Below are 20,220 nucleotides of genomic sequence, written 5' to 3'. Positions count from 1 at the left end.
GTATGGCTAAGCAATTCTACTTACGAAAGACATCTAACCATAAATCACTTAAACTTAAAAAACGATAAGGGAATATTTAGTTAAACCCTAACATAGGTGACTTCTCATCAAATTGACATTGCATATAAATTTTATAAAAACAAAATATTTTAAAACATACGAGTAATATGACCAAGAAATACACTTACCTTTTACCTAATGCTGCTAAGTATTGTCGAAATATTGGTCTTGAAGTTCCTCGAATAGATCCGAAGCGTTATCGACTAAACACGTATTCTATCAATAAATAAAAGCAACACCGAAGAATCGTTTAAAAAGGAAAGACCGTTTTACTGAAGTTATTTTCCTATGAAAAAAGGTTTTACCGTGTAATCATTGTGTTAGGCTTGACACTATCATTGCACAAGGTTTAAGTCGCGGGATCTCCTTATGTGGTAAGGATCCTAGTCGTGAATGCGCTGATTGGTCGTGTGATGGGACATTAGTATGGGAAAAATCTTCTGCCAACTGGTATTAGCTGGTGTGAGTTCTTAGAACGGAGATCCATATTCCATACACTGACAATAGCTTTTAGCAAAAATATTTTTTTTAAAAAACTCATAGGTTTCAGCTGTGTCAAATAAAGTCTTTGTTTAGTTTGGCATATGATAGAGATAGAAAATAGTTATAATAACTAAAATATATTTTCAAAACAAAGAGAGGATTGACTGTAGAGCAATATAATGAAAGGTAATTATAGAATCTCATAAGTTTCTTACCTCTATCCCACCCCTACCTAGGTTTCAAAAAGTAGGAAAAGATATCGTACATGTTATTGGTCGGGTGCATGTGAGATTAGGAGTGGAAATAGATGGTAGAAAATCCGAATTATCCGATTCCGTATCCGTTAAAATACGAATATGGATATCCGTATTCGTATTTATTTCTGAAATAAATACTAAAATGGATATATCCGAATTCGTTTTTGATATTTGAATTCAAATGTGGATATCCGAATTTGAGATATATCCGATTCGTATTCGTATCCGCTAACCAGGGAACCAAATTTTGCTAAAGTCTTAGAAATTTCAGATATGAACGAAATTCCAACCCAATCAAATTGGAACAAATTTCAGTCAAATTTCATCAAAATTCAGTTAAATTTGATCAAAAATTTAAATTTCCAACAGGAATTTTGAACAAAATTTCTAACATTCTGGCCCAATCAAATTAGAACAAATTTCGGTCGAATTTTATCAAATTTTAGTCAAAATTTATCAAAAATTTAAATTTCCGACCTGAATTTCGAAGATCGAGTAGATATCTGAATGCGGATTCGTATTCGTATTCGAGGATATCCGGATCCGTATTCATATTCGGATTTAAATATGGTAAATCGTACTATCCGAATTCTATTCCATGCATATTCGATCCGTTTCCATCCAAGGTGAGATGTCCAAACACAAGTTAGATTTATCCCGTCTTCAATTTCCCACTTGCCAAACGCCACCGATGGTTTACCCAGAAATCATCGGGAACACCCCTCAGTCCTCGGCCTCTAGGGGTGGAAATGGATGGCAGGAAATCCAAATTATCCAATTCCGTGTCCGTTAAAATACGAATATGGATATCCGTATCCGTATTCATTTCTGAAATGGATACTAAAATGGATATATCCGAATTCGTTTTCGAGATTCAGATTCAAATGTGGATATCCGAATTCGAGATATATCCGATTCGTATCCGTATCCGCCAACCAGGGAACCAAATTTTGCTAAAGTTTTAAAAATTTCAGATATGAACGAAATTCCAACCCAATCAAATTGGAACAAATTTCAGTCAAATTTCATCAAATTTCAGTTAAATTTGATCAAAAAATTAAATTTCCAACATAAATTTTGAACAAAATTTCTAAAATTCCGGCTCAATCAAATTAGAACAAATTTCAGTCGAATTTTATCAAATTTCAGTTATTTTTTTTCAAAAATTTAAATTTCCAACCTGAATTTCGAAGATCGAGTAGATATCCGAATACGAATTCGTATTCAAACTATCCAATTCGTATTCATATTCGAAGATATCTAGATCCATATTCATATTCAAATTAAAATATAATAAAACATAGTATCCGAATTCAATTCCGTACGTATTCGATGGTCACCCTATCGGCCTCCTCCTCCTCGCGTCTTTCCCAAGTCGCCGCTTCGCCAAAGCCCCTCGAGAACCCTGTGGGGCCCCACGCCTCCCTCGCCATGCTGCGCCGCCTCCCCCTGCGCCCGCCGCGGAGGGCGGCCGTCGCCTTCGCCGCCGCGGCGTCGTCGCTCACCAACGTCGCCTACGCGGACGGCTTCTCCCTCTTCCGCAGTCTGCGCCGCCGCCGGAGAGCCTGCCTCCGCCACCTCGTTCGGCTCCGACCCCGAGACCCTGTGAGTGTATGGCCCGCGCGCTCCACAAGCAGGCAAGGTGCTCGCGCTTTCGCCCGACCTAACCGGGGCCTGCCCCTCCTGACGCCGTTTGTGTTATTGGTCGGGTGCAGGTGTTTGAGCTGATGAAGAAGCAGGAGGAGACGCGCCTCGAGGAGCTGGCGGCCGAGAGAGTCCAGATCGCCATCAACGAGAGGTTCAGGGGCATCGTGAATTCGTGATGCCTTTTCCCCTTTGTTGGTGCAAATAATGTTCCTTGCTGTAGGCAGTCCGTGTCCGGAGATTGGCTGCTCACGAGGCCCAAATGCTCAATTACTGGAGTTAAATTTACCTAACGGCCAAATTCAGTGGTCTTAGTCCTTGCTTCACTGTGTGAATTCATGACTTCGCCAGAATCAATTTCATAAGATTGTAGTTTCCGTTATTTGTGGGATTAGTAAAGCAGAGTAACTTTTACCAGTGAGATGTCAATACTGAAAAATTATTGGCTGAATCCAAACAGTGGACGTGTTAAACTTATAATGATGTCTCGACCTTTTGAATAGCAAAGACCTACAAATTGAAACTCCATGGCATATCAATGGGAAACATATCAATATGAAAAATTAGGTCTTTTGTGTTCTGTTAGAGATTATTTCCCCTCATGTGGGCATCCGACTATTATGATTCTTTGGTGTTAGTTGCTGGCACTGCACTCATGTTTCTCTGTTGATCCTCAATATCTGTTTTGCAGGAGAGGAAGAAGAAAGAGGGGGAAGAATACAGAAATAATTTGCAGGAACAAGAAAAAGCAAAAGCACAAGGATTACGCTATGAGGATGAATTAGCTAGAAAAAGAATGCAGGTATTGAAGAGTCCCTTTTTTTTCATTTAGCTACCTCCTTTATTGCTTAAATATTTCTATGTTTTTTTGGTGCTATTAAGAGTAACACATAAATCAAGCATATATTTTGGCAGACGGAGCGTGAAGCACAAAGGCGACAAGATGCTGAACTTGTGAAGATGCAAGAGGCATCTGCCCTCAGAAGAGAACAAGCTAGGCGTGCCACAGAACAGAAGATTTTGGAAGAAATGCTGCAGACTGAGAAAGAAAAAGGCTAAATTAGACCGTGAAATAGCCGAAGCTAAATCTTTAGCGGACGCCGAAACTGAAACTCATGAAAAAAAGCTATCAGAAGAATATGATAAAAAAAAATGTTACTGGAATACATGAATGGCGAAAGAGAAAAGTGGCTTGCTGCCATCAATACAACCTTTTCGCATATTGAAGGTTTTGATGCTCTTTCCGTTAGCATCTCGTATGAAGTTAATCTACCCATCCTTTTTCTTCTGCTAAAATGTCTCAGGCAACTCAATATTACCCCAAATGCTTAGCCTTTATTATTTGTACAGTTTCTTTGGACTACAGCAAGGATGAATTTCATTCTTTTGTCGAAAATTCGATTAATAAAATTATGACGTGATTCAGTAATTGCCATTTTGTCAGTGGTTATGATCTTCCTTTCTAATGTGGACTTGCAGGTGGGTTCAGAATGCTTATGACTGATAAGAGTAAACTAATAATGGGTATTGGAGGAATTACTGCACTAGCTGCTGGAATTTATACTACTAGGTTTGTCTCAATATCAATATATCATATTATTTTTCTTTTTATAGTGTGTACAAACAATGACATGGCCTAAATGTTCCTGTTCCATTTTGACAAACAATAATAGTGACTTTTGATTTTCTTATTTGCTCTTTTATATTCATGGAAGGAGTGAGGGTTACGCGGGGTTACATCAATAGAATCTTGGTCCAGCCTTCACTGATCCGTGAATCATCAATGCCAAAGTTCCCACTGCCAGGGTCCAGGTTACTCAAACCTAGCTCGGCATCTCAGTTGGGAGGAGCAGGCTTTCAGAATGTTATTCTTCACCCTTCACTCAAGCGGAGGATTGAACATCTTGCACGAGCAACTGCAAATACAAAGTCTGACGATGCACCATTCCGCAACATGCTGTTCTATGGACCTCCTGGAACTGGCAAAACTTTAGTAGCCAGGGAGATGGCTCGCAAATCTGTAAGTTATCAATAGATCTTTCTGAAAATAACATGTTTTTTTGGTGGAACTGTTTAAGTATTTTCAAAATCACAGACTGCAAATATTAATGGGGAAAATATCAATCCATCAAGTTCAGTTTTGTGACACTTTTCTTTGTTAGAAGTGCATACTTTGAGATGGAGCCGAAGTGTGCAACATTGTCTCCTCATTAATCCTTTGATTTTCCTGCTGCTCACTTAAAGGTTTAAAACAGTTATAGAGTACTGTTGGTGATCTGTGGAAGTTCCCTTGTCAGATATTGTATGTTGTTGAATTTTAACTAGTGGGGTCATTAGTCATTATCATTTTAAGAGGGGACTAGTGGGGACACAAGTCTGGTAATCAAGATAGTCAATTGATGTATGCTTGTAGAGGCATTCGGTATCAATTAATTCTCACACCCTGATGTCCTTGACATGACAGGGCCTGGATTATGCCATGATGACGGGAGGAGATGTTGCAACCTTAGGATCTGAGGCTGTTACCAAGATCCATGAAATATTTGACTGGGCTAAGGAGTCCAAGAAAGGCATGCTGCTTTTCATAGATGAAGCCAATGCGTTCTTGTGTGAGTAAGTTTGCAACTTGACACTTAACAATCATTTGCCTGATCTCCAGGTAATATTCTTATAAATATGAATGACGTGCTGAAATCAAGCATGTACACATTCCCTTGATTATCAGGCTTGAATTGAACTAACTTTGAACCTTAACCTAAATTCAATCTTTCATTATCTGGCCTACAGTTTCTGAGCTCAAAATAAAGCTTAATTTGACCCATTTTAATTAGAACCCAACAGCATTCTCGAAACTTCTTATGTGCAATGGCAGTACCATGCGGGATTATAGTAGCAGTGTTAAGTTAGTGGTTCTCAGCCCTAGTTTCTGAACATCCCAGTCTATGGCCTCATTCCTCTTGTATTGTGGTATTATCATTAAGCAAAGAAGAGTTAATCTTTTCATACCCAATGTTTGTAATCACCTGTCTATGGTCACCCCTCTCCTAAAATCCCTTCCCCTTCAGCCGGTGCTGTCCAGCCTTCAGCATGCTGTTTATTCCCTAATTATGTAAAAATCATAACAGAACTGTAAATGTGTTTGTATTAAATGGTAGGTGTGCAGTAGCTTACCGCATCAGTACAAGAAGTTCTGAAAGTTCTACCTCTAATATCTTGTTTTCTGTTCAAATGTACCAGACGCAAGAGTACCCATATGAGCGAAGCTCAGCGGAGTGCTCTCAATGCACTATTGTTTCGAACTGGTGACCAGTCAAGGGATTTTGTCCTTGTCCTTGCGACAAACCGACCTGGTGACCTTGATGCTGCTATCACTGGCCGTATTGATGAAGTTATAGAGTCCCCCCTACCTGGGGAGGAGGAGAGGTTCCAACTGCTCAAGTTATACTTGAACCAGAATATACTTAAGGAAGAGGGCAAAGGTTCTTTTTGGGGTTCACTGTTCAACAAGCAGCAGCACAAGATACATGTAAGGACATAACTGATGATATGCTCAGGGAAGCTGCACGGAAGATCAATGGCTTCTCTGGCTGGGAGATTGCTGAACTGGTGGCTAGTGTGCAAGCTGCTGTTTTTGGCCGTCCTGACTGTATATTGGATGCCCAGCTGTTTTCGGAAATAGTTGACTACAAAGTGGCTGAACATCACCAGCGTATGAAGCTTGCTTCTGAGGGTACGACTTGATCAATAACAAAGATTTACCTGGAATCCAAATTTTTTGAGATGGATCATCGATTTCTAAAACGAGGTATGACAACGAGGGATAGCTACGTCCCACTGACTTCTGTAGCAGTTGATATTTTGGACTTCAGTGGAGACTTTGGAGAATCTTGTGCTCGAAGGGTTTGTTCCCACCAGTTTTGTTCAATGTGCTTGCTTGTGTCAAATTTAGCCGGAGTTGTCCGAGGGACGTACAAATAGGAAGGGGATATGCGTAAAGTTAGAGAGCTTTTCTGACTGAAATTAGTTCAGTCGCTCATTATATTAGTTTGCACTGTGTTTTCTTAGTCTCCTGGGTCTGCTGATTTAACCGTTCTTGATAACATCTGTACGCTTGTTAATGCCACATATAAGAATTCAATGATTTAGGTGCTGATGGTTAACTTGTGAGGTTGACCTGCAAAATGTTTCTGTAGATGGACGTTAGCTGTATTTAACTACTATCTATGCCGGAATCACCAGTCGTTGCCGGAATCACCAGTCGTCTCCATTGCATTTTCTTGCCCTTACAGAACTCACAACAATGGGCTTATGTGCATCTCAAATGAAGAGCATAAATTGCATTTATTCAGGATTATATTGGAACAGACAAATGATTTAGCAACACAGGTTTTCATGAGATTGTAAATAAATACAGTATATCACAACTTATTACTTTACTTCATTTATAACCAGTTGCAACTAAAAAGGGACTTAAAAACTACGAAGAGGAGTGACGAACATAACAGTGCGGCCGCAGTTCGGTCCCCTGGTACCAATGACGTTCATATAAATGATGCAGTTCCCGATCAAATAAATAAGCTGAGCTATTGCAAAGTACACGGTACCTGCAAATTTTAGGGGTCGTATTTATTAGTTGTGCTTGTGCATCCTGTTCTTGGTTTTGTTGTCATGGCTGTTACTGCTTACATGAACATCACAGGACAAAAGCTTGAGAAGCTCTCTTGGGGTATCAAATGTTAAGCTCTAGCTCACCCATTGTTATCATCAGATTGCAGTTGCACCTTCCAAAAATTGACAAATTCTGCAGAAATGCATATCACCAATCGTCTTTAACAATTGAAACTAATGCCAGTTGAAGCTACTTCTCATTCAGAACTAGGAACCATAATACAGAAACATCATTTTGTCGTTGTTGTACTTGTGCTGGTGACATAAAACGAATAATGAGATGAAATGTCATTACCAGCAAGGCAATAACACACACACACACAGCTTTTCTTGATACCACATCAAACACAATGTTACAATCCAAGCCTCCAGTTCTCGACAAGTACATATCATCATTCACGCTGCATAGCCATCCATCCGTGATCCAGCAGCATACACACTCAAACACAGGGCTTCTTTCTCTTTGCGCTCCTGACACACCAGTCCACACTCACATGGCACCTCAGCTACCTTCTGGCCAAAGTCCCCAACTCCACGCTACAGTACTACCACACTTCTGGCCAAAGAGAGGATGAACCAAAAAAAACTATACTAGCTAGAACTAGTACTGTACTGCATCTTTGGCAGAAGGCTAGTAGAAGCAGCTCAAACAAAATTGCCCCCCAAAAAAGGCTGCAAAAGCCCTTGAGAGAAAGCGGTTTAGCTGCAAGCAGAAGAGGACACCATTAAGAAGGGCCAGAAAGCTACTGCTAGGAGAGAAGCTTAGAAGCCAGTACCCTACTTTAATGACCCCCTTAATCGTACTTTGCACACCAAAATGACAAACCCTCGTGCATAAGAACATTCCGTCCAAGCAAAAGGGCCCCTCACCAACTTAACCAAACCAAACCAACGGCAAGCAGCAATGCACGCAGCACCAGCGCAATGCCGTCCTGCCCTGCCCTGTCCTGCCCTGCCAAAAGGAATCCAACACGCCCAAAAGGCAAAGTCAAAAGGAAGGGGGGTGCCCGAGAGAACGTTGCATCAAGCAATGCAAATGCAATGCAGCACTACGACACTACACACATACAACAAACACAGCTACCCATGCACTACCGCAGAGAGAGAGAGAGAGAGAGAGAGAGAGAGAGAGAGAGAGAGAGAGAGAGAGAGAGAGAGAGAGCAACGAGGAAGAGGAAGTGCGGCTCCGATGGGATTAGGTCGCATAATCACATTACTGCCTCCTAAACTGATGCATGAGTAGTTAACTTCTTGACAAGACAACCAGGATGTCACTGAAATTACAAGGGAAGAAGAAGGATAAAGAAAGAAGGTAATAAGCTAATGCATCCTCTCGCATTGCACTGCTGCTACCCAGTTATTCATGCATCATGGTGCTGCGGCGGCGGCGGCTGGTTGTGGTGAGGAGGAGGAGGTGGAGGGTGGTGGTGGTGGTGAGGTGGATGAGGGGGGTGGTGGTGGTCATGGTGGTGCGGTGGCGGCGGCGAGGACGGGGACGTGGGCGGGATCTTGGCGAGGTGCTTGTTGTTGTGCATCCACACCTTGAGGACGCGCCGGGAGACGCCGACCTGCGCGCAGAAGGTGTCGACGGCGTCGGCGTCGGGCTTGTGGATGCGCCACCCGACGCGGTGCGCGAACTCCTGCATCCGCTGCTTCTGCTCCACCGTGAACTTGGTCCGGAACCGCTTCTTGCTCGGCGCCGGGGTAGCGGAGGCCGACCCAATGGCCACCTGCGCGTAGGGCGGGTGCGCGGGCGCGGGGCCGCGCAGCTCCTCGCTCGAGGACTCGGTCAGGGCGGCGGGAGCGGACGACGGGGAAGCGGGTACGTGCGGGCGCGTCCGCATGTGCGGCGGGGCCAGGAGGAGAGGCATGACACGGGAGGAGTTGGCGTTAGCGCCGGTGTGGGTCGTCGCCGAGGGGGACGCCGCCGCTGCGGCAGCAACTCCGGGAACCGCCTCGCGGCGGTGGAAGCTGCGGTGGCAGCCGCAGGCGGCGCATGCCAGCGCGGCGGCCCCGTCGTCCGCGGACGGCATGAACTCGCAGCATCCGTCGAGCACGTGCGCGCCCAGCCGAGCCGCGTGGTTCCGCAGGCACTCCCGGTACCTCCACTGCGCCGTCTCCGCCCCCACGGCGCCGCCGCCAGTTGTGAGGCCGAGCGTAGAGGCCAGCTGGGGCGGGGTGCCACTGCCACCGCCAAGAACGCCATTCTTCGCCTGTTCCCGGAGCTGGTGCTGGGTGCTCCCAGCTCTCTCCCTCTCCCTCTCCGCCCTTCTCGGGTGGTGCTGGGGCTGGCGGTGAGGCGGCAGGAAGCCGGGAGGGAGCAGCGGCGGCTGCGAGACGAGGGAGGAGTTGGGAGGCAGGAGGGGCCTCGAGAAGGCGGCAGAATCCATCATGGAGGAGTGCGAGGAAGACGAGCCAAGGCCAAGAGCTTGGCTGCGCACCTGCTGCTGCGGAGCACCTACGGGTGCAGCTGCTGCAGTGGTGTAGTGATGGCCCCCTTTCTCCTCCTCCTCCTCTTCCTCTTCCTCTTCTTCCTCCTCGTCTTCCTCCTCCTCCTCCTCTTCCTCCTCCTCCACATGCGATGATCTCTTGTACTCCATGGCTTCGTCTACCTAGCTAGGTTGGGGTTGAGCTAGCTTGGAGGGTTTGGTGATCTTGTTAGGAAAATGATTCTTTCTCCATGCTTTTTCTTAAGGCTGTGTTGGTGGTGGTGTGCTCTACTTGTAGGTTTTGGGGAAAAGAAATAGGGAGATGACGTTGGCCTCAAGGGGAAGGAGAAGATGGGGATGGATTATATTGCTTGGTTAAGCTAGGCTAGATAACAAAGGAGGGGTATGGTAGAAGAAGAAGTACCATGGTTGGTTTAATTTAGTGATAAAAATCTCAATAGCAATAACAAAAACAAAATTGGCACAAAGTGGGGAATGTTTCCTCGAGAGAGAGCTAGCTAGGAGAACACAACATATCCATCTTATCTATCCATCATCCATCTATGATGCACCCTAAAAGAACAGGCCAAGAAGAGGAGGGAGAGGGAGAAACGAAGAGGAGGGAGAGGGAGAAACGAAGAGGAGCGAGAAAGGGGAAGAGGGAGGAGGAGGTGACAGGAGAGAGAAAGTGGCTAGGATGTGTATGTTTGAAGGAGTCTACCACTACGCAATGGTGACGGTGACCTTGGGAGGACGAGAGAGAGAGAGATGGGAGAAGAAGCCCATGCCCACCGACAGGGCCATGTTTCACCCCCTCCCAGACCTGCACTATGGCCTACTGCATCCCACCATCTCCACTACCTCCAATCTGCATCGCCATTTCCTCTGTCCACTGCCCTAGCTTAAGTTTGGTTTTTTGCTTAATTGCACACCACAGCGCCAGGTTTACCTTCCGGTTGTACCGGTGACCTACCACACTGGAATAAGTGCAGCAGTGTGTTACCACCATTGGCTCCAAGTACATCCATGCATGTCTCCTGCTGCCTCACACCTCTGCTTTATTTACACCCACTGAACTTGGCTGGTAGTAAGCTGTGGTGAAATATGACCATCTGGAAGTATGGTCAGTTGATGTCTTGATCAAGTTTCTCTCAAAAGTGATTCCTGCACAGCTAAAAAAAGGTGAAATTTCTAGCTCAAGAAGGTGTATAGTAAAGAACAATGCAGATATAATTCCAGGTCTATTTCGGGCGTAAAAATTTCATGTGAAAAAAAAATTCCGCAAGAGTGTATATGTGACTTCAATGGTCTCAATTAGAGCTTACTGGCAATAGATTGCCGTTTCTTTCTAAGTCATGCCAGCGATCTGACGTTCACTTAAGGAGGAGGTCGGCACCCGGGGCGGCCGTAGACGGGTCGTCCTCCAAGACACCCTCTACCAACTGAGCAAGCGTATAGTAATAACAATTATTGTTTGAAATGATTTAACACAACAATCGTTTTTTGCATAGTAAGATTCATTTTTTACATGGTTGTTCAATTAATCATTATCTGCATGAGTGCATCTCTGTGAGACGTGTAGGCGCCCTACGTGCTGGCCTAGTACCTAAAATCGAAGCTAGCTGCCCAGGTGTGCAGCCAGTTTATGCGTCTCTAACAATATAGCTAGCTAGCTACTATTACCTTCATTTTTAAATAAATATTATTTTAGGAATTTTATTTTATTTTTAAATAGATGTCATGTTTTAGATTTTCAAGTGGTGTTTTACTTAGAGTGTTCATATTAAAATCTATTGAAAAGTGAAATTTTAATTCAATGAGTATGGTGTATTGGTAGTTTATGTGTCATTGATTGAATATTGGAGAAATCAAGAGGGATAAATATATCATGTATAAAAGTATTATAATCTTGTTCTATATGCCGAAGACCAAAATGACATCTAAAAGAGAACATGATAGTATAAAATTATTTATATCATTAATAAAAAGTACAATAGATAACATATTTAATGAACTAGTTATAACATGTTTTTTAAACCTAATATGGGCCCACCTGTAATAAGATTATAAATGTTGCATACATCTTGGAATCCGTTAAATACTAACTAGTACTAATTATTAGCTAGCTCTTAGCTATTCTATTCTCCACGATAAATACTGATACATACTTTTAACCAGCTGATTTGATATGGTTGGAGATGCTTCTTCCTGGCATTCTAAAGGGCTAGCTAGGGGGCTATCTGCCCAGTACATTAGCCTTGGTTTTACACCAAGACATAGGGGCAGAACAGTCATCAGATGGTGGACAGCTTTGGGAATTGAGGACGCTGGGGGCCCTGGCCCTTTCGCAAACACCAGCGTCATGCCACTCTAATTGGTGTGCCATGGTCTGCCACTATCATCGATGCTCCCCGCTGTCATGCTTCCATCTCTTCTCCCTTTCACGGTTTTCCTGTATGTTTGGTAGAGCTCCAATTTTAAAGAAACTTTAAAGTTATGTATATTTAGCTTCAAAATTTTGGATCAAAAGCTATGGTATAGGTGTTTTGGGTGAGTTATATTGTTTTTATTTTAAACTAAAAAATAAATGTTTAAATCACTTATTTTAGTATATAAACTTTAGATCTGAAATCAAGCTACGAGCTAAACTTTTGCCAAACAAAATCTCTCGGAAATGCAATTCTTTTTATTTTCTGGAGATCCCGGCCAAGAAGAGAAAAACAGGTAGAGAGCATGGACTACAGTGTCCGTGCGTCATGCAATGGAGATTTGGCATGCATGCATGCAGTGCACACCTGTCTTCCTGCACTGGCTCCTTGCCAAGAAATGAGCTTGCTTGCACCATGACTAGATGCGTCTGTCTCCAGCATTTGCTAGGGGCTAGCTGTTGTGTCACAATCGAGGATTTACGACATGTACAAGCGCCAAATGTGTAGAGGGGTGGTTGCGAGGCTATCTGTTGTTCCGGTGCAGGAAACTAAAAGTCCAAAACGAGGTTCAGTTGTACGCGTACACGTGCATGTTGGAACCCAAATATTTCCATGGTGGATGTGGATGTGGAGGTTGTCAAGAGGCTTTCCTCATTTATTGGAGCGATATTAACCGAGGCTCTAGTTTATGATTTGATCACTTGCATCCGTAGATGGGATTGTAGATTATATATACATATATGTAAATGCCTTCCTAAACTTCTCCTAACAAGAGGACGATTCTAGCTTGCCAACGTGCTGACATATACATCTATCTTCAACATTTGTGAAGACTACACACACACACACACACAAAGAGAGAGAGAGAGAGAGAGAATAAAAAATTGCCAAAATTTGCTTTGCCTATCTCTAAGGTTTGGTGGGGGCTGATCTGTGTCACATGAATTAACGGATCGATGCATCATCTCCAGCATTTGTTAGGGTCGCGACAAGTATGGATGCACGGTAGAAGCCAAAACCGTTCTAAGGTGGTTGTGAAGTCCTATGCTTAGCTCACTTGCATACGTAGATAAACATATGCAGATATCACTGCCAAAATCGCTTGCCTACATGCAGCCATGCATCTATCACCAACGTTTAATATGGACTGCATCATAGGAAACAGATCACTACTACAGATCTACATATCAGTGCCGGTTGAAAAACGACTTCACTACCAGTTTTTCAACCGGCACTCTTTACTCAGCACTGATAGTCAGTAACTATCAGTGTCGAATCTGGAATCGGCACTGAAAAGAACTTTCAGTGCTAGTTCATGCCTCCAACCGACATTGAAAAAGGTTTCTGAGCCAAAAAAAATAAGCGAGCTGGCTCGAAAGAGCCGGCTCAGCTGCCGCTCCTGTCGTCGCCACTGCCGTCATGCTCCTGCCACTGCCGCTGCCGCATGCTCAGCACACTTGCCCTTCCGGCTTTCTGCAAGCATTTCAGCCCTTCTTTCTCCCTCTGCTCAACACACCTCTCTTCACATTGCAGCCCATCCCCAAGAATAGCGCTCAACACACCTGTCTTCACATTGCAACCCATCCCCAAGAACAGAGCAAATATAAATGCATGAACATAATAGAGGAGAAGAACATTCATACATGTATACACAGAGTGCACACACCTGCAATTCAAGTCTACTACCATCAACCTACATAAATCGATCACACACGCATTCATAGATTCAACCAAAAACTGAAGCTTCTATGGAGAACCCTTCCTCGGTAGCTCCTCTGCCCAGCAACCAGCCACCACCACAGACCGATCTTGAACCGCAGGTGTACCTAGCGCTATCGCCATTGACCGCCTCCTTGCTACCCCTTCGACCTCCCCTCTTCTTTGTTGCCGCTGCATGCTCAACACACCGCAACCGTCACTACCACCACGGTGGCTGATGGGGGAGGAGGCCAGAGGGAAGGTTGGTGGAGACAGGAGGGGAGGAAGCCGGAGGGGATGCCGGTGAGGGAGGAGGCTGGAGGAGAGACCGAGAGGTGAGTGGTGACCAAGAGGATAAGGTGGACGTGTGAGTGGTGACCGAGAGGATAAGGTGGACGCGTGAGTGGTGATCGAGCCGAGCGGACGCCAGCGTGAGCCAAAAATACATTGCATAAAAATTTCAGATCCGATCGTAGTATCAATGCTAGTTCGTAATACGAATCGGCACTAATACTAGTTATCAGTACTAGTTTTTATCTGAATGAACAAGTTGATGCTTGGTATTACTGACAACCGGTACTGATACCCTAACAGTGCCGATTTTGACTGAATCGGTACTGATGAGCGACATTTATGACTAATTATGTAGCAGTGGATATATATAAAAACCCAACTGTTCTAATGTGGTTGGGAAGGCTTCTCTTGTTCGTGTCTTGTTCGTGTGCAATTGATTAGAAGTCTAGTCCTAAGTTCGGTTGAGCTCACTGCCAAGAAAAACTACGTGCCTGCATACTGATGACATGCATCTCTATACTTAGCATTTGCTATGGCCTATGTCACGGGAATGGATGGATGTGCATGAGGATTTTTTTTTTTAGAAGCCCATGAAGCCTCTCTGTTGTACGAGTGTAGTGAAAAAAAATTATGCTGGGCTCGCCAGATCTGCCCGATATCAAATGTTTTCGCTAAGCCATGACAATATATATTGGAAATATTTATCTTGTGAACCTCAAACAGAGCCAGGAAGTAATTTATGAACCCGAATTTATTTGATTAAAAACTTTATCACCTAATATGTTGGGAGCGTTCTTCCCTCATGTGAAAAGTGGGCACCATCGCAATTGTAAGATTGTTGATCAAGGATGTGCCTTGGCTTGCAGGAGGGAGGCCGGAAGCGGATCATGGACATGATTGAATCATCGTGGGGACGTCGAGGCACCAAAAATAAAATTGACATCCAAAGAAAACATTGAGGTGGCAGTTCGATTGAGGAAATAATAATATTATGAAGGCAAATCAAGTCACCTGAGGTAGCAGGGCCAACCTACGGTGGCTCAGCATGGCTCGGCAATTACATGGAGTCTCCTACAACCAAATTGTTTTCAGATCACATTGAAGTTAATGATTTTAGTTCCCGGCCTACGACCGAATTGTTCCGGATCACCTTTGGGTGGCTAGGGTTCCGGTATCTAAGAAATGAGGGGATGAGAGGATGGGTATAGTAAACGACAGAGGCACAACTCAACTAGTAGTAGTAGGGGTGAGAGGGAGTAGCGGAGCGGATGAAAGAATATAAAGCGAAGGGTGAGTCCTTGGGGAAGTGGTGGAAAAAAATATAGGAAAGAAAAGAAGATGTAAGTGACATAACAACGGTGGGTATATTTGTTATACGACAAAATCCAGTTCAAGGTTTTTCACGCTATAGGAAAGATGAACGACATATGAATCATATGATGTATCGCGGTAGTGACACTTGCGGCGGTTGCAGTGCCTGTTGGTGGCTACAATGGTGGCCAGATCTCACACATGAAGCCAAGGCGGAGGTGGTCGGGACTCGAGGCCATGGCGGTCGGGGCTAATGCCGATGTGGTCGGATCCAACACGATCAGACTTGATACGAAGCTCGGGAGAAAGGAGAGGAAACGAAGCTCAGGAGAAAAGAGAATCAAGCGAAATATTATGTTTGTAATAACAATGGTGAGTAAATATGTGCCACAATCCATAATTTATAATCTAGAAATAGTCTTTTCCTGGATTATGGTATAATCTGCCTCTGAATTATAGAATCTGAATTATAAAATCAAACTATTTGTTTTCGATTTTAATTTTTAAATTAGAATCCTAAAATCATAATAAAAACAAATAGACCCTCGGTCGGTGCATAATCATCTATCCTTGACTTTGACCTCTGAAACTGTACTTATCAAATTATTGGTGTTATAATTGTGTTATGATTGAATTTATCTATACTTAATGCTACCCATTAAATAAATGTGCTCATTCTACTCCCGGGGAAAGAGAAGCTCTGTCTCAGGACGTGGCGCCTCGGCGGCCATCAAAGTCCGTGCACCACACAGGCCGCAACGCACCCGATCACCAAACATGCTGCTGCTTTTCGGTCTGGTCAACACTCAACAGCTTGGGTGGGTGTGGACCGGTCGTGGCGCACTTGGACCATCTGGACCATCAGAGAGAGACCTGCTCTTCGCACGGCTCCGGTAAATGCAGCCAGTTGATGGAACATGAAGTGCAAAAAGTTTTGATTTTAATGTGTCAACATCAATCTTGATTTTCATTGTTTTTCCCGCAAAAAATGGGGTTTGTAATATTCCTATAAATAATAATGTTATTGCTTCCTTTTGCGTGTTTGACTAATTATGCGTTTCTACTGGTAAACAAAACTTTGAGAAATCACAAGCTTAGGCCCCATTCAAACTCAGGATTGTAAAAATGTAGGAATACAAAAAATATAGAAATATGATAGGAATATATGTGCAAAATAGAGGATTGAAAAACAAAAGAATTTTGTTGAAAAAGTTGTGTGGATGAGATGTAAAAAAAACGTAGGAATTTTTAGAAGAGAGATGTGGAATCACGTTTGTTAATCTTAGTATACCGGTAATAGACCAATGGAGAGTCTTGGATTAGCCGTAACAACGTCAAAATCTACCTCCATCCTACGCAACAAAAAGAGAAAAAAGAGCTCAGAATAAGTTATTATTTCCTATACTTTTCTCGTGATTTCCTATTTAAGTGGAAGGATATGAAAACTTTATGTGGTTTTTCTTTGATCATTCCTACAAACCAAAGTGTGCTGCAATATCCATTCCATATAATTATTGATTCCTACGTTTTTTCTTTTGAAATTCCTGTGAACCAAAGGGGTCAATCGTACGTGCGTGCATCGTTCTCGACATTCATGTAAGAGAATGTTGGCCACGTTCAAATCTCCTAACTAATTATACCCTCCTCCGAAAGCAACATGTCTTTTGCATACGGATTCAAAGATGAATGGACGCGAGAATCCGATTCGATCCTAAGCTAGCTGAGCTAACTACGTACGTACACCTCTTTCCTAATAGCTTCTTCTGTTCAAACACGTCGCTTCAGTACGTACTTACCGGCATTTGTTTTTTGAACGATGAGCGGGAGGATTGCTCTTTGATTTAAGTAGATTGAAAAAAAGTTACAAATAAGCCTTACCGGCATTCAAATATTGAGGAATTCATTCATATATTGACATCTAGCGGCTTTTGTTTTCCTTTTTTTTAAGAACCAGTGAGGTGGCCCGCACAATTACGTGCCTAGTATCAATAATCCAACTTTGCACATATCATTGTATTATTCTGTATTTCTCATCAATTTGCGTTTTATTTTATCATCGCTTTTCTTTCTATCACTATTATGATGGCTCATTGATAGGTATAATTCAAACATGCGCCTACCATAACAACATTTACATCTATTTAGGCAGTATATCGTCATTTCTTTACTCTATTTCATATAGATTATACTCTATAGACATTTATTTTTATTTTATTTGCTATTCCGATCAAATAACTTTTGTTTGGATTGGGAGGTCACGCTCCATCGTCTTCACGCACTGCACCTTTCCCTATTGCCTTCCTAACGTAGCTACCTTGAGTTACATGGTTCAAACCGAGTACAACAGTGTCGTATTCTCCTATATTGATTGACTCATGTGTCCCGCTCTACATATCAGTGGATTCGTCCGTGTTATTTGTCACTGCCAGAGGTTGCAGTTCCACCATCAATGATCTACAAAGTATATCTTGCTATGTCGCCTGCCTAGCGTCGTGACCTTGAGCTACAGAGTCCAAGCCCGATGCAACAACACATGTATCCTGCCATACCAATCATTGTTTCTATCAATGTCGGTGCACTACTACAGAAATGATCTTTTTTACCACCTTATCACCACCTGTTCATAAGAAAAACAGTATCACTACCGATTTTAATGAAGAACCGATAGTGATAGTAACATATCACTGCCGGCTCATAACAAAAACTGGCAATTATAGTGTCACTGCTAGTTTTTGTAATGAGCCGGCAGTGAACCTAGGAGCCAAAGCTAAAATAATCAATTGAATCCACTTTATCGCATTCACGTCCACGTCCGGCCTAAAAATCTCTAAGTTCTCTCTCTCTCTCTCTCTCTCTCTCTCTCTCTCTCTCTCTCTCTCTCTCTCTCTCTCTCTCTCTCTCGCTCGCTCGCTGCGCGCTCTCACATGATCCCACCTCAATCCCAACCCCTTCCTCCTGAGCGTCGCCCAGTTCCAATCCACCCACTCGTGCGTTAGCCTTATCACTCCCTCCCCGCCTGCACCTGTCTAGACCACCCCTCTCCTCACTCTCCTGGCATTGGCATCGCCCGAGTCACCCCATCAGCCATGGCTGCACAAGCGGACCAGGGATTTCGCCCGCTCGATGAGGTGTCTCTGGTCATCTACATCAAGCGTCATGGGTGCATAGCGCAAGGGGCTATGGCGAGCTTGAGTAGTAGTGGGTGTCAGCGAGCTTGAGCAGCCTCGACTCCATCATCATCAAGGAGGTCAGCGATGACAGCCTCAACTTTGTCTACATCATGCTCTCTGGTGTCATCGCAGTCGACTCTGCGGCTCCTCCGAGCGGCGTGTGGTCTCTCTTCTCTCTCAACTCACTTGTCTCGATCGGCGAGGAGGGCGCTGTGGTGAGGAGGTAGTAGTGGGTGCTGGCGAATAAGTAGCAGCGGAGCTGGCGCGGGGGGCTGAGCGAGCGCCCAATATTTTTTCTTTTTGTTTTTGTTTCTGACAACACTGCTGATGGAGAACCTAGCAATGATAGCGTTGGGACTATATATCACTGCCGATTGCCTACTGTTGGTTCCAAAATTAGTAGTGATAGGGGTTTTGGAACTGACAGTGAAGCCCTATTTTATAGTAGTGATGGCCATATGGACAACAACACCTATATCCTCCCATACTGATCTTTGCCTATATCGATGTCAGTGGTCATACGAGTTATTGGGTTTTTCTTATTCTTTCGTGTGTATTTGACTTAATTTTTTAACAATGGCAAATGTGGGTAATATATAATCATGTATAAGTGTATTTTGAGTTTTTTTTTCTAATGACAATGGTAAGTAATTTATAAACATGTATAGGAACACTTTACTTTCTTTTTTATCTGATTAACATGGTGCTTCCTAGACCTGGAGATCAAAGGACTAGACTTTTTGGTTAATTATTAATATAATAGATTAATCATCATCTTAACAATTTGTGAGAGAGCAAAAATGTCTTTCTGCTGCCCAAAAGGCACCTCTAAAAATGCACAACAACTTGAGTGTCTCGCACTCCCACCCACCAACAAGGTACAACACAAACCCAACCCAAGTTTCTTCCACGCATTAGGCCACTCCCAATGCTGGTTTGTTAGACATTAATTAGATGTCCACTAAGAAAAAGATGATGTGGCAAATAATTTAAAGACGAGAGAGGAGTTTCTTTCTTATGAAAGAAACTAGATCTTTAAGCAGTCCTTAGATAATTAAAATCCTCAAGAAAATAACAACACACATGTATGCATTGAAAGTTTTTTCTTAATTTTTTTTTATTCCATCTCTTCTCTTAGACATAACATAAGAAACATGACATTGAGATCCACGAAATAATAGAACCAGGAGGCACAAAGCCCTGCTGCAGCTACCTAGCAACGGCAATATGGCCGGCGTGCACTGCAGCAATCCCTGCCGCAAAGAAGGTCACCGCTACTCAAACTCCGGCGTCCATGCAGAGGTTGCGCATGTATCCATGAACTCACCAACCCATTTTGGAAGAAGACAAGCTGCCATTGCATTTGCAGTCTGCACAAGCCTTTCGCCTTTCGTTGCTGCAGGGGTGAGGGCCGGGGTGGTTATCCAGCTGGGTTTCCCTCCTTTTACAACGACACGCACACGTACGCAGGAAACGCATGCTTGACTTTGAAGGATAGCTAGGTTTCCCAGATTCTCAGGTGATTACTAGTAGCTTGGAAAGGAAAAAGGAAGCAATGCCGATCGATCAGCACATAAAGATCCTGATGATGAGAAAGGTAAGCCAAGTATGTAGCTAAGCATGCTTATGAAAGTGATAGCTGCCCATCTTGTTTGTTTTATGTGTAGCTAGCTAGATGCTACTAGATATGTATCGCATCGGTTGCTGTCAAGCCTGTTTATTCCATGTCGTGCCGATTAAGTTGACTAATTAAACACATGGGTGCATGCTTACTACT

At 43.5% G+C, this 20,220-nt stretch overlaps 1 protein-coding gene and 1 pseudogene across 1 annotated transcript; one reads left to right on the top strand and one right to left on the bottom strand.

Moving 5' to 3' along the window:
* The first annotated feature begins 2,145 nt into the window (after positions 1-2,145).
* LOC133921422 (uncharacterized) lies at positions 2,146-6,595 on the top strand (annotated as a pseudogene).
* Positions 6,596-8,329: 1,734 nt separating this feature from the next.
* LOC133921420 (zinc-finger homeodomain protein 7-like) lies at positions 8,330-10,278 on the bottom strand. The gene has a single exon (XM_062366279.1). The coding sequence runs from the start codon at positions 9,710-9,712 to the stop codon at positions 8,474-8,476; it is 1,239 nt and encodes a 412-aa protein (XP_062222263.1). The 5' UTR covers positions 9,713-10,278; the 3' UTR covers positions 8,330-8,473.
* Between the last annotated feature and the right edge of the window lie 9,942 nt (positions 10,279-20,220).

The sequence above is a fragment of the Phragmites australis genome, chromosome 6, assembly GCF_958298935.1.
Source record: "Phragmites australis chromosome 6, lpPhrAust1.1, whole genome shotgun sequence".
In the NCBI taxonomy this organism is placed as follows: Eukaryota; Viridiplantae; Streptophyta; class Magnoliopsida; order Poales; family Poaceae; genus Phragmites; species Phragmites australis.
Note: the sequence above shows the minus strand (reverse complement) of the source record. Positions and strands in the feature narration are given on the sequence as shown.